Genomic DNA, 24,876 nt, shown 5'->3' with positions numbered 1-24,876 from the left:
ACTGCTAGGTTGGCAGGAGCAGGGACCGAGCAAAGGGAGCTCACCCCGTCATAGGGATTTGAACCGCCGACCTTCTGATCCGCAAGTCCTAGGCTCTGTGGTTTAACCCACATTGCCACACAATGTGACTCGTCTAAGCATGTATGTACACACACGGGTGTGCTGTAGTGCTTTGTGTGCAAATTATAATCACATACCACTGGGCAGTTCTGTGTTTTCCCCTTTAAAAGTCCTGGCATGGTTCATGGAAGCTTTGTGAAATCTCTGCCCAGAAGGAGCCTCTCGTAAGGTCTCATAGTCAAAAAGTGAAGGGAAGCTCTTGCACAATCGAACATTTAACTTTAGCCTTTGGACTGGGTCTTGAACTTCTGTTCTGAAATTCCTCTGTGATTTGAACTGTGGATTCAGGCATGCTGGTGTGCCAGACAATTTGAAATTGAACAAAGCTGGCATTCAAAAGCACACCAAAGCTCTTGGAAGCTGGAGCGGGAAACGAAGATGTCGAAAGGGCATAGATACATGTTTAGGGTTCCCAGATCTCCGACTGGAGACTGGAGATGCACCCTTCCTCACAACAGCTACATATGAAGAGGCTTCTAGGTGGTGTCATGTATCTCTAGGGTTAGTATTTTTATTTCCTTTTATTTCCTGTATTTTAATTCCAGAGAAATCTCCGCATGGTTTACAAAAATATAACATTTTTAAAATATTCCAAACAATAAAACTTGAAAAAAAAAACTATGGTGCTGTGAATTTCAAAGCATGAATATGGCTGCAGCAAAGAATAGGGTGTTGCCTGAAGGCCTTGTGCTAATGTACGAAAGCATTCTCTCAATAAAAGTCAACAGGAGAACCTCAATGAGAGTCTTGGCTCAATTCCAGGTGGGCAGGACACTGGCTGACTTCCCCTTCCCTCCTGATGGAAGGGCCTGGCTGGGAGAAGCTACACCAGGACCCTTTGAAGGCTCAGAGGAATGGCAGGGCCTTGGAGGAGAAAGGGCACATGGCTCCACAGGAAACCTGCTGCTCTTCCTCTTCCACCTCCCTTAGCCCCCTCCATGGGCTCACCCTCATCAGCATGGAGCCCCGGGGAAGGTTGCTAAGGCAATTGGCTCGGTTTTGTCTCTGCTGACTGACTGGCAGCTGCTCCCTCTGGGATTCAGAGAGTTTCCAGTCCTACCTGCAGTTGCCATTGGGGATCGAACCAACGCAGTGGCGTAGCGTGGGTTGTCAGCACCCGGGGCAAGGCAAGTAATTTGCGCCCCCTAACCCGTGGATTTGCGCCCCCTAACCTGTGGATTTGCACTAACCCCAGATGTTGCGCCCGGTGCGGCCGGCCCCCCCTGCACCCCCCACGCTACGCCACTGAACCCACGGCCTTCTGCACGCACAAAAGTCCGCTGTTTCAACATCACATTTAATTTGGCCCTTGCAGGAGGTATCTTGTTAATAATTCCAAATGTTCCCCAGATGAAGTCCACAACTGGACAGAGATTTCATTCCAGGAATAGGCAGGGATATGTTTTGGGGTGGAGTGGGAGGTTGGATCAATGAGAATGGAAAGGAACAAATGTCATTTGTATGCATTGCAGACTTGGAGGAAGGATGGAGGGGGACTTCACTGGGAAAGATGTTTACGGGAAGCATTTTGCTCCGAAAGATTATTTAAAAATGTACTATTCCTGCAGCAAGGAAGATGGCACCCATGAAAATGATGCCCTAACATTTTATCTGCAAAAATTCCACGGTTCTTGAGACGGCTCTCAAGAAGATGCTCTCCTAAATTTTTATCTGCAAAAATTCCACAAAACTTTCACCATGGGTGAGTACCCCATAGACTGCTTTCTGGCACTGGTGGGCTGGCTGAGCTTTGTCAATTTGTCGTTCATGATGGAGAGAATGCTTCCAAATTAATATTCTTTTTTTTACAAGCGTGTCCACCTTTTGCAAAATTTGCAGGGGTCATCCCTTTCCCACAAGAATCATGGTGGGAGGCAGAAGTGGGATCAACCACCCTTTATCCCTGGAGCATTTGTTGTTGGGGCCAAGGACAAGGAGCCAGTGGGTCACTTCTCAGGCCAATTAGTTATTTCACTGGGCAAGAGGCCAAGAGGACTCACAGCCCCTTTGCCAGGTCCCCAAGCCGCTATTCAGCCGGGTCAAGAATTTTGTTTTGATCCAAACAATCACTTCCTTGATCAAATTTTCCACAGCCAGCTGGAATAGTTCAGTTCATAGAGTGGCTGTCCAGCTTTGCAAAGGACAGCCCTCACATGAAGGAGTGCCAGCGGAATGATCCTCTCTCTGGACATCCTCTGTCCCGTTCAGTTTTTCCTTAAAGATGCAGAACCCTAAGAAAAAAGAGCAGGAGGATTGCCTTGAAATTGCCCCTCAGCGCCGAGATTCTAGGCAGCAGACTGAGCTGGTCATCCGGCCACAGCAGTCCCACTGCGGTGAAATGGACTGTGATTCTGTTCAAATTATAGTATAATGATTTCAGAAAAGAAGAGATGAGGAAGAAAAGCATGTAGCATTTTTTTTAAAAAAAACAAACCAGCTTAATCAAAGCATGCATAAAAATCCATGTGTTGGTAAAGATGCATGTGTGAAATGGATGCACCTTGCTCAACCTTGTGCATGAGAAGCTGCCCTAAAAAAATCCCAATTGTTCTTTCGCATCTGATCACTGTTGGCCATTGCTGGGCAACCTGTACCCTCCATGGTTGTGCACTCCTCTTAGCCAGCATGGCCAATAGGCAGGGGCGATGGAAGTTGCCAGCCAGTAACATCTGGAAGACAAAGGTTTCTCCTTCCAGGGAAAACTGTATTGGCCAGTGACCCTAATAGGTGTGACATTAGATGTTTTGCATGAATAAATGTATGGCAAGCAAGATCATATCAGAGCAGTAGGATATTCCATAGCATTGGAAAAACTACAATTGTCTTCCTGCCCACAGGATGGGTGGGAGGAGTACCCTTTTGGAGTCTACATTGTCTCCTTTGAGCCTGTAAGCTCCCTGTTGCATTCTATAATGCCCTATGCACAATGGTGGTGCTATATACATTACAGTGGTACTTCAGGTTACATACGCTTCAGGTTACATACGCTTCAGGTTACATACTCCGCTAACCCAGAAATAGTGCCTCAGGTTAAGAACTTTGCTTCAGGATGAGAACAGAAATCGTCCTCTGGCGGCGCGGCGGCAGCAGGAGGCCCCATTAACTAAAGTGGTGCTTCAGGTTAAGAACAGTTTCAGGTTAAGTACAGACCTCCGGAACGAATTAAGTACTTAACCTGAGGTACCACTGTAATTAATATTGTTAATGAGGAGGAAGAGGATATTTTAGTGCATGCAGTTGGACGTATAGGCATACCAAGCTTTTTATTATTATTATCCAGGAACTTTGCATCATGGAAGAGCATGCGTCTTATGATTCGGACCCCATGAGCAAATAAGTCTACAGCCACTTCAATCTGTCACCTTGTGCAAAAGATGCCATCATCATCCCAATGAGGGCAGAGAAAATGTGGCCAAGATGAGGAATCGTGTTGGTGTGTGGGTGTAACAGTAACCTCATTATCATTTTCAAATGCAGATGGAGTTAAAGGAGACACTCTGATTGATATTGGAACCGGACCCACTATCTACCAATTTCTCTCTTCCTGCGGATCCTTCCGAGAGATCATTGCCACAGATTACACTGACCAGAACAGGGAGGAGATTAAGAGGTGGTTGAAGAAGGACCCAGAGGCTTTTGATTGGAGCCAGGCTCTGAAATACGTGTGTGAGCTGGAGGGAGACAGGTACTGGGCTTTTAACTTCCATTCATTAAAAAGCTCATGGAACCCTACAGATTGAAGTACCGTATTTTTCTCTCTATAACACGCACCTGACCATAACACACACATCGTTTTTAGAGGAGGAAAACAAGGGAAAAAACATTCTGAATAAAACAGTGGATGTATCATTTTTGTGCTTCATGCTGTGGCCACAGACATGTGATCTGGTGGTGAATTTGGGGTGACCCAATGCAAAGATCCTGAGGATCCATGTGGATCCATGCTTTTTAACCACGTTTTTGCACCATTGCAGCCCCAGGCAACAGTGGGTGCGTGATTTTTGGGGGGCAGGCTCTAGCCATGGACATGCTATGTGATCTGATGGTGAATTTGGGGTGACCCAATGCAAAGATCCTGAGGATCCATGTGGATCTATGCTTTGTAACCACGTTTTTGCACCATTGCAGCCCCAGGCAACAGTGGGTGTGTGATTTTTGGGGGGCAGGCTGTAGCCATGGACATGCTATGTGATCTGATGGTGAATTTGGGGTGACCCAATGCAAAGATCCTGAGGATCCATGTGGATCTATGCTTTGTAACCACATTTTAAGTGGGGAGGGAAGGAAAAACAAAGAAGGGGAAAGGAGCATGAGAGGGGTGTGCAGAGAAGCAGCTGGCTAAGAATGCAGGAGAGGGATTTAACGGGAGGGAGGAAAGAAAGGCAAAAGTTTCCCCCCACCCAAACCAGCCAACTCTCTCTCTCCCTCTCTCTCTCTCTCTCTCTCTCTCTCTCCCCCAGCTGCATGTTGCCTGCTAGTCCCTAGACGCAGCACCGGAGCACAGAGAGGAATTAGAAGGAACGACTCTGCTTTCCCCTCTGCTTGCCTGGAGGGGAGGGGCTTTCCCTGCTCTTTGTTCCGTTTCAGCAAACACAGCAACGAAACAGAGGAGGGTGGGCAGTAAGACCCTGAGGCAGAATGCAGGAAAGCAGCCACTTCCTCTTTTCAGGTTTCCCTTCTCCGTAACTCGCGATTTGATTTTTGTCTGATTTTTTGGCTCCAGGGCCCACACATTCGCTCCATAACACGCACAGACATTTCCCCTTGCTTTTTAGGAGAAAAAATCTGCGTGTTATAGAGGGAAAAATACGGTGCAAAGCCTCTGAGAAATCACTGGACTATTTCAAGTGGGGCAAAACAGAAATGGAAAAGGAACAGAATGGATTATGTTCAAAAACCAAGATACTGCTGTACTTTCCAGTATCAAATCAGAAACTAGGGCGGCTTCTGTAAATCCAGGACTGTCCCTGGAAAATAGGCATACGGAGTCACACACACACACACACACACACACACACACACACACACACAAATAACCTTGGGAATTCCGCTACCTGATCACCACATAGGCCTACCTCTCATGACACAGTCATCCAAACTACAGCTTAAGAACTTAAGAAGAGCCCTGCAGGATCAGGCCAATGGCCCATCTAGTCCAGCTTCCTGTTCTCACTGTGCCCCCCCCCATCCCTGGGGGAAACCCTCAAGCAGTAGCTGAGTATCCCACGCTGCTTGGGAGTGGATCTTCTTCATTATGTTCACAGCTTTGCAGATTCTAATGTGAATTTCTTGGCAGTAGGCATAAGTTTGATATCCTGCAGCAATATGCATAATAATGAGCTACTGCAGTACTTGCAGAATTACTATCTGGAATATTTATTATTATTAATATTAATATTAATAGTATTATTATTATTAATAATAATAATACCCTGCCCATCTAGCTGAGTTTCCTCAGCAGCTCCCAATTGAATATTAAAAACAATACATGGCATTGGTTCATTCTGGCATGTAAGGAACACTATATAATCACTTCTTTCCTTTTGGCAAACGTATAGAGTTTGTTTTCTGTAATTCTGAACTACTAGGCTACTAACAAAGACCAAAAATACACACTAAAATGTCACACATTAAAAACTTCCCTGAACAGGGCTGCCTTCAGATGTCTTCTGAATGTCAGGTAGTTGTTTATCTTGTTGACATCTGATGGGAGGGCGTTCCACAGGGCAGGCACCACTACCGAGAAGGCCCTCTGCCTGGTTCCCTGTAACTTCACATCTCGCAGTAAGGGAACCACCAGAAGGCCCTCGGAGCTGGACCTCAGTGTCCAGGCTGAACGATGGGAGTGGAGACGCTCCTTCAGGTATACTGGGCCGAGGCTGTTTAGGGCTTTAAAGGTCAACACCAACACTTTGAATTGTGCCCAGAAACTTACTGGGAGCCAATATACCGTATTTTTTGCTCCATAACACTCACTTTTTTCCTCCTAGAAAGTGGTATGGAGCGAATGCCTACAGATGGCGGGGGGATCTGCTGCAGTCGTGAGCAGAGGATCCATGGTTCCCCTTCCTTCCCTCCTCCGTGGCTCGCTTTGAAACAGCAAAACGGGAGAGGAGCCGCTGAGTGGGGAGGAGAGAGGGACAGAGAGCCTCCTTGCTTTAAAGGAGCAAAGCGGGAGAGGAGAGGAGCCGCTTAAATGAGTGTAAACGGCTCCTGTCCGGTTGGCTCCTTTAAAGCAAGCAAGCTCTCTGTCCCTCTCTCCTCCCCACTCAGCTCGCTAAATAGCAGCAAAGTTTTTCAAATCACTAAGCCGGGAAGGTGGGAGAGAAGGAGCAAAGAGGGAGAGGAGAGGAGCCTTCTCCCCTTATACCCCTCTTCTGCATTATTAGCAGCATCCTTCTCCACACACCCCACGCGTGCTCCTTGTCCCTTGAGTGCTTCTCCTTCCCTCCCCACTTAAAATGTGGTTACAAAGCATAGATCCACATGGATCCTCAGGATTTTTGTCCTGGGTCACCCCAAATTCACCATCAGATCACATAGCATGTCCATGGCTACAGCTTGCACCAAAAAAACACGCACCCACTGCTGCCTGGGGCCACAGTAGTGCAAAAATGTGGTTACAAAGCATGGATCCACATGGATCCTCAGGATTTTTGTATTGGGCTACCCCAAACTCACCATCAGATCACATGTCTGTGGCCACAGCATAAACCACAAAAAACATACATCCACTGTTTCGTTTAGAATATTTTTTTCCTTGTTTTCCTCCTCTAAAAACTATGTGCATGTTATGGTCGGGTGCGTGTTATAGAGCGAAAAATACGGGTAGGTCTTTCAAGACCAGTGTTATGTGGTCTCGGCGGCCGCCCCCAGTCACCAGTCTAGCTGCGGCATTCTGGATTAGTTGTAGTTTCCGGGTCACCTTCAAAGGTAGCCCCATGTAGAGCACATTGCAGTAGTCCAAGCAGGAGACAACTAGAGCATGCACCACTCTGGCAAGACAGTCCACGGGCAGGTAGGGTCTCAGCCTGTGTACCAGGTGGAGCTGGTAGACAGCTGCCCTGGATACAGAATTGACCTGTGCCTCCATGGACAGCTGTTAGTCCAAAATGACTCCCCGGCTGCGCACCTGGCCCTTCAGGGGCACAGTTACCCCATTCAGGATCAGGGAGTCCTCCACACCAGCCCGCCCCCTGTCCCCCAAGAACAGTACTTCTGTCTTGTCAGGATTCAACCTCAATCTATTAGCCGCTATCCATCCTCCAACTGCCTCCAGGCACTCACACTCCAGTTGGCTCACCATTGGACTTATCTCCGGATGCCTCCCTGGAAGGGATTAACTCTTTGCTGGTGTGGGGAGGGAAGCACCTGAGACAGAGCCGTGGGTGGAGATATTACACTTGGAGTATCTGGTGGCACAAGTGTGGGCCATTCTCCTGACAACCCACTCGGCCCTTACTGGGGATCCAGATCTCCATCTCCCAAGCTCCAGAGTCCCTCCACTGGGACACATTGCTCTTGGGATCACAGGCTCCCAGCTCCACAGCCTGAAATGACCTTTCCCCAGCTCTCTGATCCCACTCCTCCCTGTCATCCAACACCTCGTACACTCCACAACATCTCCATGAGACTTATCATAGGCATGGCCAGTGGCAAAAAGTAGGCTGGACTACAGCTGTGACTTCTACATTTGCACCATAGGCTATGTTCCAAGTCTGAGGTTTCTACACACCAAAGGCAATTTTAGGGCAAGGTGAATGGTTTCACCATGCTGGGCGCCAAGCCTAGGGTGCGCCGCAGGGCATCACAACTAAGACGTAGCCGTAGAGCATTGAGCAAAAAGAGAAGGCAAGGGGGCGCTGAATTTTGGCCTTGCACAGGGTGCCGCTGAAATGTGAAAGACCGAGGTCCTCTCCTGTAAAGACATGCCCCATCTCTATCCAGGCAACCGAAAAAGCATTATCAAAACTCAAGGGCACATTCCAGCCAGGCTCAAGCATTCAAGGGTGTGCATGGAGAAGGGCCAGCAAGGGTGTCGTGTGCCCTGAGCAGGCTCCTGAGGGCCAGCTAGAAATATATGGTTCACATTCTGCCCTTGGGCCTGATGTTCTGCAGAGATAAACCCTGAGCTAACCAAAGTCCTCTGTGATCCATGTTGAACTGAGCCGTTGTCCCACCATCTCTGCTGCCTGTAACTTAAACTGGCAAGAAATATGTTTGTTTCCTCCCCTCTCTGGTTCAGATTATAGAAAGCAAAACATAGCCAATTGTTGAGTCACTTTTTCCAGAAACAGATTGTTTTTCAACTGTAACAGAGTTTTCATCTGCTTAGCAGGTTCTTGTATTCTCAGATGGAACAGGCATAAAGTTTAGCAGATATATCGATCAGACTAATTACTTTACAAACCCAGCCTTCCTTTTTAATCATCTACCTTTTAAATCATCTGCTCTCCCATCCCGGAAGGGGGAAACTCGTTTTGATTAATTACTGCAAAGAGCTTTTGCCAGGATACGGATTTTGCCCTATAAACTGATTTGACTGTGCTCAAAGAGTCATTCCAACTTTGTTAGCATACTCGTGCCAGCTGCAGCAACGACTGCATGCACAGAGTGGATCGGTGTGCCCCTCTCAAAGCAAACAAAGGCCAGTGTTAGATCTCTGCACTCTTTCTCTGCTACCAACCCACCAGCTGCAGCAGTAGTCATATGTAATTCCTCCAGTGTTGAGCCCAATTCAGCCATGTCTACACCAAAAGGAGATGATTTAAAGTATTGTTGTGCACACCTCAGTCTCCAAGCGATGAGATTCAAGGACTTCCAGGGCTGCCCAAGGGTTTTGTTTCCTTGGAATGAAGGGCAGTGCAGACTGTGGTGTCTTTAGGATGTATGGTTTTAGTTACACATATATACAACCTGAGCCTAGGATGGAAGGGCTCACAGCACTAACACTCTAGCACAGAGGTTATCGACCTTTTTGAGTCCACAGCTCTTTTAACCAACTACATTCTTTCTGCAACCCCCTTGTGGGGCTCAGGAACCCAGTTATGTCAACCCTTGCTTGCAGAGCTGGCAGCCTCTCACCTTTGCGGGATTTGAGATCTTTCCACAGGGCCTGCAAGACGGAGCTGTTCCGCCAGGCCTTTAGTCCGGGCCCATTCTGACCCCCTTCTTTCCATGAAACCCTGTATGTAAGTGGCTCCCTTGGCCCTTTCTATCGGCCCATATGGGACCAGCATGGGTGACTGGGCCTGGCAAATATTTAATATCCCTACCTTCATGGCTGTGATTCGTGGGTTGGCCACTTAATTTTATTTTGATTTTACTGTGATTTTGAGTTATGTTTTAATCAGTTGTTTGATTTTGTGTTTTTAATGTACAGTGGTATCTCAGTTTAAGTACTTAATTCATTCCAGAGGTCAGTTCTTAACCTGAAACTGTTCTTAACCTGAAGCACCACTTTAGCTAATGGGGCCTCCAGCTGCCGCCACGCCGCCGGAGCACGATTTCTGTTCTCATCCTGAAGCAAAGTTCTTAACCTGAGGTAATATTTCTGGGTTAGTGGAGTCTGTAACCTGAAGCATATGTAACCTGAAGCGTATGTAACCCGAGGTACCACTGTATTATATATCTGGTGTTAGCCGCCCTGACCCCGAGGACGGGGTATAAATAAAATATTATTATTATTATTATTATTATTATTATTATTATTATTATTCCCTCCCTTATGTAGTGTTCACTCAGTCTCCTCTCCCCTCCCCTCTCCTACACCAGTGTGGTGTAGTGATTAAGAGCAGTAGACTCATAATCTGGTGAACCGGGTTGGCGTCTCCGCTTTTCCACATGCAGCTGCTGGGTGACCTTGGGCTAGTCACACTTCTTTGAAGTCTCTCAGCCCCACTCACCTCACAGAGTGTTTGTTGTGGGGGAGGAAGGGAAAGGAGAATGTTAGTCTCTTTGAGGCTCCTTCGGGAAGTGATAAAGCAGGATATCAAATCCAAACTCTTCTTCTTCTCCTCCTTGGGAGTCCTCCAGGCAGCTGCTGCTGCTATCCCTGGTCTATGAGTTGCCCTCCCCCCCCCCCACATACTGCAAAGAGAGATGCCTTCCAGAGGCACCATTCATCTGTGGAACTTATAGCCAGGGCTGCTGCAATAAACAGTTGTGTAAGCCTTTGGGAGACAGAGAAACAAAAGGGCATCAGAGCAAGGAGGGGAGGAAAGAGGGACAGAGGCCAGTGTCGCCCACGGTACCCCTGACCATCATTCAAGGCACCCCAGGGTGCCACAGCACACTGGTTGAAAGCCACTGCTCTAGAAGATCTTGCCTCCCCCATTAGATTCCCAGGGAGATCCCCAAGCCACAACTCTAGGTCCTGCAAAAAGCAAGACAAACCTCTGTTCTTCCAGCTTCCAGCCTGAGGCAAAACTCTCTTTCGTTCACACATATTGCCACCCTTGGCCTATTGTTCTCTCTCCTAGAATGATGTGATATCCAGCCAGAAAAGATGGGGGAAAGGCCCATTCCTTTGTCTCCATGGCAACAGGGTACTCTTTGGACATGTGAATGGAAGTACTTAACTGGCCAGCTAAAGCCGTTGTCTTACAAAGAAGGTGGTCTGACCACACCTATAACAGTATTTTGGTCTCTGCAGCTAGACCTCCCCAGCTATGTGCACAAAATGGCAACTCATGCGTGTGCTGTAATACTGACCAGCAGGTGAACAATACAATCAACGCGACTGAATCGAGTGTAGGAGATGAACTTTATAGGCACGTGGCAGTGCATGGCTTGGGAAGAAATGACACTTCACATACAGAGGTTCACTTGAAATCTTGTTTCCCATCATCAGCCTTAAAACTTACATCTGGGCAACAATAAAAATGTGTTGTGAAACAAACTGAGAAGCCACAGCATTCCTTCCCAGAAGTTGAGCAAGGATTGCCCAAGAGAGTGCCAAAGTTGTGAGATGATAAAACTTACAGTACGCTGCAGAGGAAATGGTGTTTTAGAGATCCCGAATGAGTTGGTTCTAATATGCAAAATTTGCAAGGCATCAGAGGCAACAGCTCAGTTGGTAGAGCACAAGAGTCTTAAATCTCAGGGTTGTGGGTTCAAGCCCCACGTTGTTGCACTGCAGGAAGTTGGACTAGATGATCCTCGTGGTCCCTTAAAGGTAAAGATAAAGGCACCCCTGACCATTAGGTCCAGTCATGGCCGACTCTGGGGTTGCAGCGCTCATCTCACTTTATTGGCTGAGGGAGCCGGCGTACAGCTTCCGTGTCATGTAGCCAGCATGACTTAGCTGCTTCTGGCGAACCAGAGCAGCACACAGAAATGCCGTTTACCTTCCCGCCAGAGCGGTACCTATTTATCTACTTGCACTTTGACATGCTTTCGAACTGCTAGGTTGGCAGGAGCAGGGACCGAGCAACGGGAGCTCACCCCGTTGTGGGGAATTGAACCACCGACCTTCTGATCGGCAAGTCCTAGGCTCTGTGGTTTAACCCACAGCAAAACTATGAATTTGCATCTGGTTCTATTACTGGATGACAGTTGTTATTGCTGATGTTCATAACTTTTTAAAATGTAGGAGATCCTCGTAGCACTATACAACACTCTGATTAAATACAACATATTGTTGCACGCCACCACAATCTCCAAGCAGTGCCAGATTCCAGGGATCCCGGGGTCCCATTTCCTCAGAATGAGGGACAGTGGAGACTGTGGTGCCTTTAGGATATATGGTTTATTTACACACATATACAACCCAAGCCTACGATGGTTCACAGCATTAACACCCCAAGAAGGTCTTGTTTCTCTCATGGCCATGGCCTTGATTTCCAGCAGAAATCAGGCATGTCTCTGACTCTCTGGATTCTGCCTCCTTCTAGCTTCCAAATGCGAGTCTCTAGATCACATAACTCTACTCTCAGCTCTGGCCTTTGTCTTTCTAACTACTGGCAAAGAGTCACTTCCTTTAGCTTAACAACCCATACTTGGGCTATCACCTCACCAGGAATTTGAATCCATGCTTAGATGCTACCACTTGCTGGATCCAGGGATTAGGAGGGTCTCAGCATCCAGCCTACTTTCCCCATGGAAAACTTGCTGTTTACTGTTGAATTGGCATATTCATCAACTTGGGAAGATATTAAAATAAATTTGCAAATATGGAACATAATGAATCTTTCGCTATTAGGCAGAGTGTCAACTATAAAAATGAATGTATTACCTAGAATGTTATTTTTGTTTCAAACAATTCCGGTGATTGGCAAGACAGATTGTTTCAACGTATGGCAAAAATATATTTGGCAAGGGAAAAAACCGAGAATAAAATATAAAATATTGATAGATGCAAAAGAGAGAGGAGGTTTCTCCCTGCCAGATATGAGATTATACTATGAAGCTTCTGGGCTTTGTTGGCCGAAGGAATGGATGACATTGGAAAATTCACATATTCTAGACTTAGAAGGTCATAGTAATATTTTTGGTTGGCATGCTCATTTATGGTATAAAAAGGTGAAAGTACATAAAGGATTTAAAAATCATATAATTTAGAAAAAAATATATAGAGTATGGGATAAATACAAAAATCTATTAGAGGTAAAAACACCACTTTGGTGATCACTGTTGGAAGCTATAGCAGTAAAGAAAAATAATATGATAGAAGGCTGTACAATTTATTTAAATTTATTAAAACAAGAAGGAGGAGAGTATCAATTGAAATAATTTAAGGAATTATCAGGAAAATTAACAACATGGATACAATATCATCATTTGAATGAAGTATTTAAGAAAGATAGTATACAAGGGTTTGGGGAACAAATATCACAACTGGAGAGAGACCTGTTGGAATGTAATGTAAAAGTGTTGTCTAAAATGTATTAGATATTATTGGAATGGGAGACAAAGGATGAGCAAGTAAAATCCTCAGTGATACATTGGGCAATAGATATTGGTCTTAATATAGACATGGAAGCATGGGAAAGATTGTGGAAAACAGATATGAAATTTACAGCATGTTATGTTTAAGAGAAAATTATATGAAAATGATATATCGATGGTATCTAACACTGAGTAAATTGGCAAAAATGTATAAATCCATATCAAATAAGTGCTGGAAATGTAAAGAGAAAGAAGGTTCTTTTTATCATATGTGGTGGCCTTACAGTAAAGTTAAAGCTCACTGGGAAACAATATATAATGAAAAAGATGCTTAAAATAATGTTTGTAAAAACAACATCCAGAAGCTTTCCATTTGGGAAATATAGGGATAGAACTACCCAAACTGTATGGAAATTTATTCATGTATGTGACTACAGTGGCAAGAATGTTACTCACCCAAAAATGGAAAGAAGCAGAAGTCCCAGCAAAAGAAGAATGGATACAGAAACTTATGGAATATGCAGAGATGGCGAAACTTACTGGAAAAATAAGAAATCAAGATAACAAACTTTTTATAAAAGAATTGAAATGGTTTATTAAATATTTACAAGTAAACTGTAAAAAGATAAGAACATTGGCAGGATTATTGTAATAACCTGCAGTTTCATAAGAGTATATATTTAAAGTAGAAGAATAAATGAGCAAATTAAGGTATACTCTGGGTGGCACCCAACAGAATAATAATAATAATAATAATAATAAAGTGATAAAATATAAAACATTAAAAACTTTGCAATACAGGGCTGCCTTCAGATGTCTTCTAAAGGTCAGATAGTCGTTTAATTCCTTGACATTTGATGGGAGGGCGTTCCACAGGGTGGGCGCCACTACCAAGAAGGCCCTCTGCCTGCATAAATTCAATATGCAAAAAATATTTAAAATAAATTTAAGGAACCACAGAAAGAGGGGGAAAGGTCAAGTTTTTAAATGCTAAAGTGATTATAAAACTATTGAAATGTATAAAATTGAAAATCATAAATTAAATAATGTTTATTTTTTTAAAAATGAATTGGCACGTCCAATTGGCAGTTTGACATTTGTTCCAACTTAGTGGCAAACAGCTAGGAAACTGGCAAGGTAGGCAGAAAGCCCCTTGGACACATGGCTAGAAAGTCCTGAATTTCTGCGCATTTATAAAGCCAAGGTGAGGAATGCCTCTGTTCAGGCCTGTGTACTTCATACACTGTGGACTATATTTTTGTGGGTTTCCCAGCAGTCACTGCTGTTCTGTTTCAGCAAGTAAAGTCTCATCAAACATCACAATAGTGTGCTTATTGAAGTAATCCACCAAAAGTGAAACTATATATTTGTAAATACTATCTATTGATCGATTGATCTATCTATCCATAAGTTACATAAATGCTGCACCCAGGAACTTCCACACAGCTCAAAGAAGCATTGTGAGTGGTAGCTTTCCATTCTGCCAAGAGGTTAATTACTTCCTGGTATTGTGATACCAAAGCTTAACCTTTATTACATAAATGGATTATGGGATTTTCTCACTCTCTCTTTATAGGATACTAATTGTTTTCAACAGATAATTTCAAAAATATATGGAAGAGTGCCAGAGAGGTAAACCTAGAAGGATTTTGCAAGGTGGTTGTTTTGCATGTTTGCTTGCTTTTTAGACAGGTGGGAAGAGAAGCTCATAAGGATATCACAACATAACTGGAATCAGGAAGGCTTCATTTTTTAAGAATGGAAACATCACAACAACCCTTGGTTACATAACAGGAATGCAGAGGTGGAGCCAGAACTCCAAAAAGAAACTCCAAAAACCTCTCAGAAGAGCATTTCCAAGGATCGTGCAAATGGCTTTCACCGAGAAAGACTTCTATGCTGCACATTTCAATCCAAAAGAATATTTGGACACCTATTACACCTTCAGCTCTGCAAAAGAACACGAGAATGGCTTTTTGATTTTCTATCTGAAAAATCTCCACCAGGCATTCATTTTAGGTAAGTGCTGGTGTATTTCATGGGTTCCAGAGCTGTCGCCACACTGGGTTGCCTGGAAAGAGATCCCTGAAAGGGGTATGAATGATCCATTTGATTATGTCCACAGTTGCCAGCCTCTAAGGTGGCCTGTGGTGGGAGAGACCTTTAATACCAGTTGGATCTATAGCAGTGGTAGCTTTCCAGCTCCCGTTAGCCCCGGCCAGCATGTGTCAATGCTCAGGTGAATGATAGGAGTTGTGGTTCAGCAACATTTAGATGGCTGCAGTTTGGAATGGGCAAGCCTGTCATCTGTTGTTCCTGATTCTTCCAGACTTAAGTCCAATTCCCCACATTTCCATTTTCCAGTCTGTAGGGGGAATAATTACATCCGCACAGAAATGCATCAGCATTTTAGAACTGATTTAACTGCATAATTCTGTGTGCAATTTTTGCACAATACACAGATTTTTTGCAAAGCAGTCTTTGCTAATACAATGCATTTCAAAAAATATTGTTTTAGCTAAGATATAAACTTTTATGCACATTTTACCCTGCTATATGTACTTCTGATCCCATTTCTAGAACTACACTGCAAAATTCAGAGATGTGTGAATTTTGAAAGCTAGCTGTGCGTCAATTCATATACAGTGGTACCTCGGGTTAAGTACTTAATTCATTCTGGAGATCCGTTCTTAACCTGAAACTGTTCTTAACCTGAAGCACCACTTTAGCTAAAGGGGCCTGATGCTGCTGCCACACTACCGGAGCCCGATTTCTGTTCTTATCATGAAGCAAAGTTCTTAAACTGAAGCACTATTTCTGGGTTAGTGGAGTCTGTAACCTGAAGCGTATGTAACCCAAGGTACCACTGTATTGTTTTGAAAAGAGCAGATTAGGCAGATTTGCCTACCAATGCAAATAGAATTGAATTTCTCCCTTCCCCCATTAGCACAGGTTGGCCACCCTTGATCTATAGTGATTCAGCAGCAATTTTGAAACACCGTGAAAAACTTTCCCTGTTGAAATTCACATCTAACGTTGTTGACTAAATGTGAAATGACCAGGCCAGGCTGTTGTTGTCTAAGCATCACGGCTGACATTGGAACATATGTGTTATTGGGTTGATGCCATGCAGATGACATAAAAGGGGACACCCTGATTGATATTGGAAGTGGACCGACCATCTACCAGTTCCTCTCGGCTTGTGAGTCCTTCCGAGAAATTGTCGCCACAGATTATTGCGAACAGAACTGGGAGGAGATGCAAGGATGGCTAAGGAAGGAGGCAGGAGCTTTCGACTGGAGCCCGGTGGTGAAATATGTGTGCGAGCTGGAGGGTAACAGGTATGGAGAGTATGCTGGGTTGCTTCCAACATATATAAAAACATAATAAAGCATTAAACATTTCAAAAACTTCCCAATACAAGACAGCCTTCAGAAGTCTTCTAAAGGTTATACAGTTACTTATCTCCCTGGCTCAGGGGTTGCATAACTCCATACCCTCCAACATTTCTCCAAAGAAAATAGGGACATCCTCAGGAAAAGCGGGACATTCTGGGATCAAATCTAAAACTGGGATGGCTTCTTTAAATCTGTGACTGTCCCTCGAAGTTAGGGACACTTGGGGGGTCCGGCATTGTGGGGCACGGGAATCTTTTCACATTCATCTTGCATTCTCCCTTAGGGAAAAGTGGGAAGAGAAGGAAGAGAAGGTCCGAAGAGCCATCAAGCAGATACTGAAATGTGATGTGACCCAGCCAAGCCCATTGGGCCCTGTGGCTCTGCCTCCAGCAGACTGCTTGCTGTCCTCCTTGTGCCTGGAAGGGGCCTGCAAAGACCTGCCCACCTTCCGCTCTGCCCTGAAGAACATCAGCTCCCTTGTCAAACCAGGGGGGCACCTCGTCTTATGCTCCATCCTAGAAGAAACCTACTACAAGGTGGGCCAGCGGCCCTTCTCCTGCCTCTACTTGGAGCAGGCATCTGTGGAGGAAGCCCTCAAGGGGGCAGGCTTTGCTATCAAGTGGCTCAAGGAGACCAAGATCAACTTGCCGCTCTCTGTGACAGACGCGAAGGCGGTCTGCGTTGCCGTGGCCCAGAAATGCCAGAATTGAAGGAAAGAACACTGAAAGAAAAGCAGGGCAAAGCAGGAAATATTTTGTGGTGGAATTTGTAAAAAAATATTAGTTTTTTCTTTAGAAATTTTATGTATGTGACAACAGCAGCTAAAATATTATATGCACAGAAATGGAAAGAAGAGAAGGTTCCACCGAAGGAGGAGTGGCTTTTAGATTTAATGGACTATGCAGAAATGGCAATGCTGACAGCAAAATTAAGAGATCAAAATGATGAACTTTTTATAGAAGAATGGAAGCCTTTCGTGGACTATTTAGAAAAAGATTACACTCAAATGAAATTGTGGGCAGGATTGGAGATTAAAGAAATTAGAGTATATGCTTTGCTAGAGAGCCTACATGTCAAGAGTTGTAAAAACAGTAAAACAGAGTGTGAAAAGACCTTGTTGGGAGAATCTGTTTATTCAGTCTGTAAGTGTCCAGAATGTTTGCACAGGACGAACTCAGCTTTGAGTTTGCCTGACAGCCAGTAGGCACCCTATTCTTCCTGCTGAATCAGGCATCTAATTCTGACCATGCAGACATTTTTCTCCTCCAAGAACATGAATTAGGGTTCATCCACACTTCCACTTTTCCTGCCTCCCCCCCCCCCCCGGAAAATTTGCTGTTTACTGCTGAATTAGATCATTGCTTGTCCTGCAGATTGGCCTTTGTTCTGATTCAGTAGTAAACAGCAAAGAATGTGGCAAGGCAAGTGGAAAACCTCTTAGAGCACATGCTTAGAAAACCACAGAGTAAGTGGAAATGTGGACAAGCCCAAATTTCTACACATGTGTAAAACTAAGGTGAGGAAATGCCTCTGTATAGACCTGTGCAATTTATAGGCCTGTGGACTCCATTTTGCACACCCTCCAACATTTCTCTGATGAAAATAGGGAGGTCCAATTGCATAATGAGAATGTTACTATTTATACCCCATACATCTTACTGGGTTGACCCAGCCACTCTGGGCAGCTACCAACATATATAGAAAAATAATAAACATTAAACATTTTTTTTTAAACTTCCCTATACAGTGGTACCTCCGGTTGTGGACGGGATCCGTTCCAGAGGTCCGGTCAGATCCCGAGGTTCTTCAACCTGAGGACCGCTTCTGCGCATGTGCGCACAGCAAAACCCGGTAAAATACTTCTGGGTTTGCCGCACACGCATCCCGAAGTTTACGTAACCACCAGAGGGTTACGTAAATGGAGGTACGACTGTACAGAATTGCCTTCAGATGGCTGAGTGGTCAGATAACTCCATACTCTCCAACATTTCTCCAATGAAAATAGGGACATCCTAAGGAAAAGTGGGACATTCCGGGATGAAATGAGAAACTAGGACAAATTCTCTAAATCAGGGACGTCTCTGGAAAATAGTTGGAGGGTCTGATTTTGTGGGTTCCCCAGCAGCAGCTGCTGTTCTGTTTCACCAAGTAAAGCCACATCAAATATCACAATGGTGTGTTTATTGAAGAAATCCATCACAAGTTAAGCTATATCTAGAACTATACCTGCTGTGAGCTGCTTCCGAAGGAAAACAGACCTACATAAATGCTGCACCCTGGAATTGCCACACAGCTCAAAGAAGCAGGGCCAGTATAACATCAGGCAAATAAGTTAATTATTTCCAGGTATTGTGATCCCAAAGTTTAAGTGTTTTTACTCAAAGGGACGTTGGGATTTTCTCTCTCCGTTTCCAAGATAATAATTGTTTGCAACAGATAATTTCTCAGACATAGGGGAGAAAAGGTTAGCTTACGAAAGATGTCCCAGAGGTAAACCTAGAAGGTATTTAAAAGGTATTTGCTTGTTTGCTTGGTTTTTAGAGGGGCAGGAAAGACCTGATAGGCTGGAATTCTGGTGACTTCATTAAAGAAGAAGAAGAAGAAAAAAATCCCCTAACGACCCTAGATAGCATAATAGGAATGCAAAGGTGGAGCCAGTAAACAAAACTCCCTATAAACACTCCAAAAACCGAGCATTCAGCAGGTTTCCAAGGATCGTGCAAATGGCTTTCACCGACAAAGACTTCTATGCTGCACATTTCAATCCAAAAGAATATTTGGACACCTTTTACAACTTCAGCTCTGGAAAAGAAAACAAGACTCCTTTTTTCTTTTTCTTTCTGAAAAATCTCCACCAGGCATTCATTTTAGGTAAGTGCTGGTGTATTTCATGGGCTCCAGAGCTGTCACAAAACTGGGTTGCCTGGAAAGAGATTCCCTGAAAGGGATATGAATGATCAATTTGATTATGTCCACAGTTGCCAGCCTCTAAGGTGGCCCGTGGTGGGAGAGACCTTTAATATCAGTTGGATCTATAGCAGTGGTAGCTTTCCAGCTCCCATTAGCCCCAGCCAGCATGCGTCAGTGCTCAGGGGAATGATAGGAGTTGTGGTTCAGCAACATTTAGAGCGCTGCAAGTCAAAATGAGCAAACCTGTCATTTGTTGTTTCTCATTCTTCCAGCCTTAAGTTCCGTTCCCCACATTTCCACATTCCAATTTGCAGGGGGAATAATTAAGTTCTTATGAAAAGGCATTAGCATTTTAGTGCAAACGTCTCCTAACAGACAGAATTCTGTGTGCAATTTTTGTATAATACATGGATTTTTGCAAATCAGTTTTCCCTGATACCTTTCAAATATTGTTTCATAAAGACATGAACTTTTATGCACACTTTACCCTGCTATGTCTATTTTTGTACCCATGTCTTGACTGTAGATCTACACTGCAAAATTCAGAGATGTGTGAATTTTGAAAGCTACCTGTGCATCACTTCATATATTGTTTTGAAAAGAGGTTAGGCAGGTTTGCCTACCAATGCAAATAGAATTGATTTTCTGTCTTCCCCCATTAGCACAGGTTAGCCACCCTTGATCTATAGTGATTCAGCAGCAGTTTTGAAACACTGTGAAAGCTTTCCCTTCTAATATTCACATATAAAGTTGTTGACTAAATGTGAAATGACCAAGCGAGGCTGTTGTTGTCCAAGAATCATGGCTGAAATCTGAACAAATGGGTTAATGGGTTGATTCCATGCAGATGACATAAAAGGGGACACCCTGATTGATATTGGAAGTGGACCGACCATCTACCAGTTCCTCTCGGCTTGTGAGTCCTTCCGAGAAATTGTCGCCTCAGATTATTGTGATCAGAACAGGGAAGAGATGCAACGATGGCTAAGGAAGGAGCCAGGAGCTTTCGACTGGACTCCGGTGGTGAAATATGTGTGCGAGCTGGAGGGTAACAGGTATGGAGAATTTTCTGGCATGGGACATTGAAGGTGGAATTTTAAGACTCCTCGGCACTCAGATACCCTCTGGAAGGAAGGTTGGTACAGCCATCACAGGTTGTTGTAGACCGCAAATGAAACAAGCAGCAATCAGGCACTGTAGTTTAGTTTCCCTAGTTGGTTTACGTGAGCACAGCAGCACAGCACCTTTACTGATCCAACGTCTAATAGGAAAATAACATCTGCAAAGCTGAAAAGCACATATAGAGTAAATTGCACCTTGCTTGTAACTTGTAGGACACTGGCTCACCCTTTGAGATCCATGGCAACCAGGAATTATTCACACATTCAGCTGAGGATGTGGAGCGATCCTGAGATGTGCCTGGCTGGAATTAGGAACATCTGAGGACAGGGGTTGGGCATTGTGGGGTGCAAGGATCTTGTCATGTTCATCTTTCATTCTTCCCCAGGGAAAAGTGGGAAGAAAAGGAAGAAAAGGTCCGAAGAGCCATTAAGCAGGTACTGAAATGCGACGTGACCCAGGCCAGCCCATTGGGCCCTGTGGCTCTGCCTCCAGCGGACTGCTTGCTGTCCTCCTTGTGCCTGGAAGCGGCCTGCAAAGACCTGCCCACCTACCGCTCTGCTCTGAAGAACATCAGCTCCCTTGTCAAATCAGGGGGGCACCTCATCTTAGGCTCCGTCCTAGAAGAAACCTACTACAAGGTGGGCCAGCAGCCCTTCTCCTGCCTCTACTTGGAGTGGGCATCTGTGGAGGAAGCCCTCAAGGAGGCAGGCTTTGCTGTCAAGTGGCTCAAGGAGACCAAGATCAATTTGCCACTATCTGAGACAGATGCAAAGGCATTCGGCATTGTGGTGGCCCAAAAACGCCAGAGCTGAAGGGAAGACCACTGAAAGAATAACAGGGTGAAGCAGGAGGGGGGTTTTTTTTGGGGGGGAGGGTATATTTTGTTCTGGAGATTAGTTATTTCTGTAGAAAGTCTATGTATGTGATAACAGCATCTAGAATATTACAGGCACAGAAATGGAAAGAAGAGAAGGTTCCACTGAAGGAGGAGTGACTTTTAAAATTAATGGGCTATGCAGAAATTAGATTTGCCATACATCCCGAATTTCCCAGACATATCTGGAATACTGCAGTCAGAAATAGTGCCTGGGAAGAAATTGGAGAAATGTCTGGGAAAATCAGGACGTATGGCTGCCCATGTCGGCAGTGCGCTTTTTGCTGATTTCCCTTAAAAATAGCTCAGAAATGGCCAAATAATTTTTGGAAATATGGCAACCCTAGCAGGATTGGCAATGCCGAAAGGGAAATTAAGAGATCAAAATGATGAACTTTTTATAGAAGAATGGAAGCCTTTCTTGGATTATTTAGAAAAAAAATATTACAGTCAAATGAAACCGTGGGCAGGATTCAAGATAAAATCGGCAGAATAAAAATGACAAATAATTGTAATAGAGAAACCTTTTGTAATAGATAAAGATATAACGCAATAGAAAAGGTTTGAGTAAAAACACTGAGGAGCTGAGAGAGGGAAGTCAGCTTATGAAATAATGTAATTATTTGATTTGAAGGTTATTGTAAAAATGTTTGAAAAAATTAATAAAAGAATTGTATGTTAAAAGAAGGAAAAGAAAGCCACCCAGCCCAGCACAGGAATTAGAAGCCACTTATGTCCTACCTCAGGCTTACAAGCCAAAGCAGGGTTGGAGATCCTGTGGCTCCCCATTCAGATTTTGTTGGACTACAGTTCCCATCAGGCCCATCAAGCATGACCAAAGGTCAGGGCTTGTGGGAGTTGTAGTCCAGCACCATCTAGAGCAGCGGTAGCCAAAATTTTGGAACCAATGGGCACATATCAATGGGAGTGTTGGGGGTACTAGTCACAAAATGGCTACCATGGGGGAGTATGGCATAGCAAAAAATTTAGAGCCGACAACTTTATGCTTACAGTGGGAAGTTAGCTTTGTTGTGCCAGTCCTGATTGTGGAGATCACACAACAATTATCTCCCTCTCTCTCCCTCCTCACCCACACATTGATGCCATTGCTGTCCAACAATAACAGTACCAGGAAAAATATACATGCTGGCCACATCAAACTCATTTCACAGAAATTCCCTAGAAGGTACCTGCACATTTAGCCCCATAACTTTCTTTCAAGAAAAGAAAGCTCAGAAGTTGGGTCACCTTTCCTGGGGTACCAATGAAAGCCTTTACAGATGCCATGGCACCCATGGGTGCTGGGTTGGTGACCCAGGGCTTAGAGAACCCCAGGGTTTCCTGACCTAAAGTGGTCAAATCAATGAAATCAATGTTCATAAGTACCCAGGGTGTCCACACAGCATCTTTTGCACCGGGCCCCAAACTTGAAAAAGTTTTTTTGTTTTGTTTTTTAAGCCAAACTTGGCTTACCAATAGCTGGGCCTGCTGCAAAATTTTGTCTCTGTTGTTGGGACTCCTACCCATTGACCTTCACTCATTCAGAGGCCTAAACCTCTGTTAAGTTGTGGGTGAACATATCAGACGACACAGCGATTCTTCAAACAGCTCTTGTTTATTCACAGGCCAGAGCAGAACTGAGCTGAAGGGTTCAGCCAACCTGCTTATATAGAGCTCAACTACAAAGCAACAGTAACAACTTTCTGTAACTATTCAACCACTGAACGTCACTTTCAATTCCTTATTTGCATATGTGGACCTGAGTGAAAACTATCTACAGTATCCCCCTGCTGGCCCAGGGTGAGAACTTCAGTACATAACAGTATCTACACTTTAAAAATTAGCACAGGGAAAGGTGTGTCATTTAAATGCCCTGCAATGCCCCTGGCAGGGAGTGAAAGGCACTCTGCACATCCACAGAGGTACTCTCTTCTTCCTTGACCTCTGTGCATCAGGGCTCAAGGCTGATGCTGAAGACAGATCAAGGAGCTGACGCTGAAGACAGATCAAGGAGCTGAGCTGCAACGAGGACGTGTCGCACAGGGAAAGCCCTGCCTGGCTGTTGTCAGGAGATGATGTCCTCACTTTGCCCATCTTTGCACTTGGGAGGACAGAAGTGGTGGCTCCTCCTTGGTGGAGAAGAGCTGAGCTAAGCAATGGGGACAGTGGTTGCCATGTGCTTTTCATCTGCAGCGCTAGGTGGAGCTGAATTGGGTCTGGAGGGGTGTTGAGCTGCCAGATTCATAGCATAATATTTTTCTTTGCGAAGCATCCAGAGGCCAGCGTCCCCTGGGCTGAGGCCCCCTGTCCTGATGAGTTCCTGGAAGTGCAATTTGTGCTTGCACAATAAAAATGTTTACGGTACCCCTTCTAGACTGGACGTGGATCTGAAACTATGGCTTCCGCAATTTGTTTTTCTTTAATATCTGCTCCTGCGTGGGAGTAGTGCTTTGCTAAGCCTGGTTTTGATTTTCAGGCTTACTGCTTCCATCAGGCAAGAAGCTCTTAAAGCATCAACAGAAATCAAAACCCAGAAGCGGCATTTGCATGTAGTTTTGTCGTGCAATAATACTGAGGGATGGGGACGCTCTATGGTCAGAATAAATTACAGTACATTGTTGTGCCCATACTTCCAACATTTCTCCAATGAAAATAGGGACGCCCTATTCCATAGTAGTAGTAGTAGTAGCAGCAGCAGTAATAATAATAATTATATTATTTATATACCACCCATTAAACATTAAAAAATATTCCTATAGAATAGAATAGAATAGAATAGAATAGAATAGAATAGAATAGAATAGAATAGAATAGAATAGATTCTTTATTGTCATTACACAAGTGCAACATTGCACAAGTGCAACGAAATTGGATGCCATCCCTTAAAAACAACAAAAGCAAAACAACAACAACAACCAAACAAACCACATTCCAGCCACACCCACACCAACACCCATCAAACTCCCAGGTCACACTATCGAGTTACAGCATTCAAAAAGGCCACAGCTCTTGGATAGAAACTGTTTTTCAGTCTATTTGTCCTTGACTTGATGTTTCTATATCTCCTGCCAGAAGGCAGTAGTGCAAACAGACTGTGTCCCGGGTGGGATGAATCCTGCAGGATGTTGTTTGCTTTCCTAAGACAACGGGAACCGTACAGTTCTTCCAAAGATGGGAGAGGATGACCAATAATCCTTTGGGCTGTGGTTATGACCTTCTGGAGCACCTTCCTCTCCCTAGCTGTACAACTGGAGAACCAAGCACAAATACAGTATGTAAGAATGCTCTCAGGGCTGCCTTCAGATGTCACCTAAAGGTCGTATAAAATTACTTATTTCCTTGGCTCGGGGGGTCACATAACTCTGTACCCTCCAACATTTCTCCCATGAAAATAGGATTCAGAATGCGGCAGTCTGATTGGTCCTAGAACAATAGGATCTAGAATGCAGCAGTCTGATTGGTCCACAGGAGCCACCCAATCCAACTCCAGGTGGAAGTGAATCCGCAACCTGATTGGCCTACAGGAGAATCCCAGAATTAGCCAATCACGTGGGGCCCGTTGTG

General features: G+C 44.5%; 3 protein-coding genes across 3 annotated transcripts; all 3 read left to right on the top strand.

Moving 5' to 3' along the window:
- The first annotated feature begins 336 nt into the window (after positions 1-336).
- On the top strand, positions 337-4,930 carry LOC144325629 (indolethylamine N-methyltransferase-like). Its single transcript, XM_077919309.1, has 5 exons — positions 337-621; positions 1,593-1,746; positions 1,807-1,822; positions 3,598-3,805; positions 4,581-4,930. Exons 2-5 carry the CDS (start codon positions 1,606-1,608, stop codon positions 4,603-4,605), a joined length of 390 nt encoding a protein of 129 aa, XP_077775435.1. The 5' UTR covers positions 337-621; positions 1,593-1,605; the 3' UTR covers positions 4,606-4,930.
- Positions 4,931-14,532: 9,602 nt separating this feature from the next.
- LOC114585649 (nicotinamide N-methyltransferase-like) lies at positions 14,533-17,519 on the top strand. Its single transcript, XM_077919307.1, has 3 exons — positions 14,533-15,027; positions 16,142-16,349; positions 16,690-17,519. The coding sequence occupies exons 1-3, from the start codon at positions 14,805-14,807 to the stop codon at positions 17,114-17,116; spliced, it is 858 nt and encodes a 285-aa protein (XP_077775433.1). The 5' UTR covers positions 14,533-14,804; the 3' UTR covers positions 17,117-17,519.
- Positions 17,520-17,663: 144 nt separating this feature from the next.
- LOC114585651 (nicotinamide N-methyltransferase-like) lies at positions 17,664-22,740 on the top strand. The gene is made up of 3 exons (XM_077919308.1): positions 17,664-19,277; positions 20,164-20,371; positions 20,824-22,740. The coding sequence occupies exons 1-3, from the start codon at positions 19,130-19,132 to the stop codon at positions 21,248-21,250; spliced, it is 783 nt and encodes a 260-aa protein (XP_077775434.1). The 5' UTR covers positions 17,664-19,129; the 3' UTR covers positions 21,251-22,740.
- The last annotated feature ends 2,136 nt before the right edge of the window (positions 22,741-24,876 follow it).

Source organism: Podarcis muralis, chromosome 15 (genome assembly GCF_964188315.1).
Source record: "Podarcis muralis chromosome 15, rPodMur119.hap1.1, whole genome shotgun sequence".
In the NCBI taxonomy this organism is placed as follows: domain Eukaryota; kingdom Metazoa; phylum Chordata; class Lepidosauria; order Squamata; family Lacertidae; genus Podarcis; species Podarcis muralis.
This window is presented reverse-complemented; position numbering and strand designations above follow the sequence as displayed.

Bases quoted from the DNA above. Each gene is read 5' to 3' on its own strand.
- LOC144325629 (XM_077919309.1), top strand. From the start codon at position 1,606: ATGGAGGGGGACTTCACTGGGAAAGATGTTTACGGGAAGCATTTTGCT. The intron at 3,806-4,580 runs GTACTGGGCTTT...TCTCTCCCCCAG, and splicing joins TGTGAGCTGGAGGGAGACAG to CTGCATGTTGCCTGCTAGTC.
- LOC114585649 (XM_077919307.1), top strand. From the start codon at position 14,805: ATGCAGAGGTGGAGCCAGAACTCCAAAAAGAAACTCCAAAAACCTCTC. The intron at 15,028-16,141 runs GTAAGTGCTGGT...GATGCCATGCAG, and splicing joins CCACCAGGCATTCATTTTAG to ATGACATAAAAGGGGACACC. The intron at 16,350-16,689 runs GTATGGAGAGTA...ATTCTCCCTTAG, and splicing joins TGCGAGCTGGAGGGTAACAG to GGAAAAGTGGGAAGAGAAGG.
- LOC114585651 (XM_077919308.1), top strand. From the start codon at position 19,130: ATGGCTTTCACCGACAAAGACTTCTATGCTGCACATTTCAATCCAAAA. The intron at 19,278-20,163 runs GTAAGTGCTGGT...GATTCCATGCAG, and splicing joins CCACCAGGCATTCATTTTAG to ATGACATAAAAGGGGACACC. The intron at 20,372-20,823 runs GTATGGAGAATT...ATTCTTCCCCAG, and splicing joins TGCGAGCTGGAGGGTAACAG to GGAAAAGTGGGAAGAAAAGG.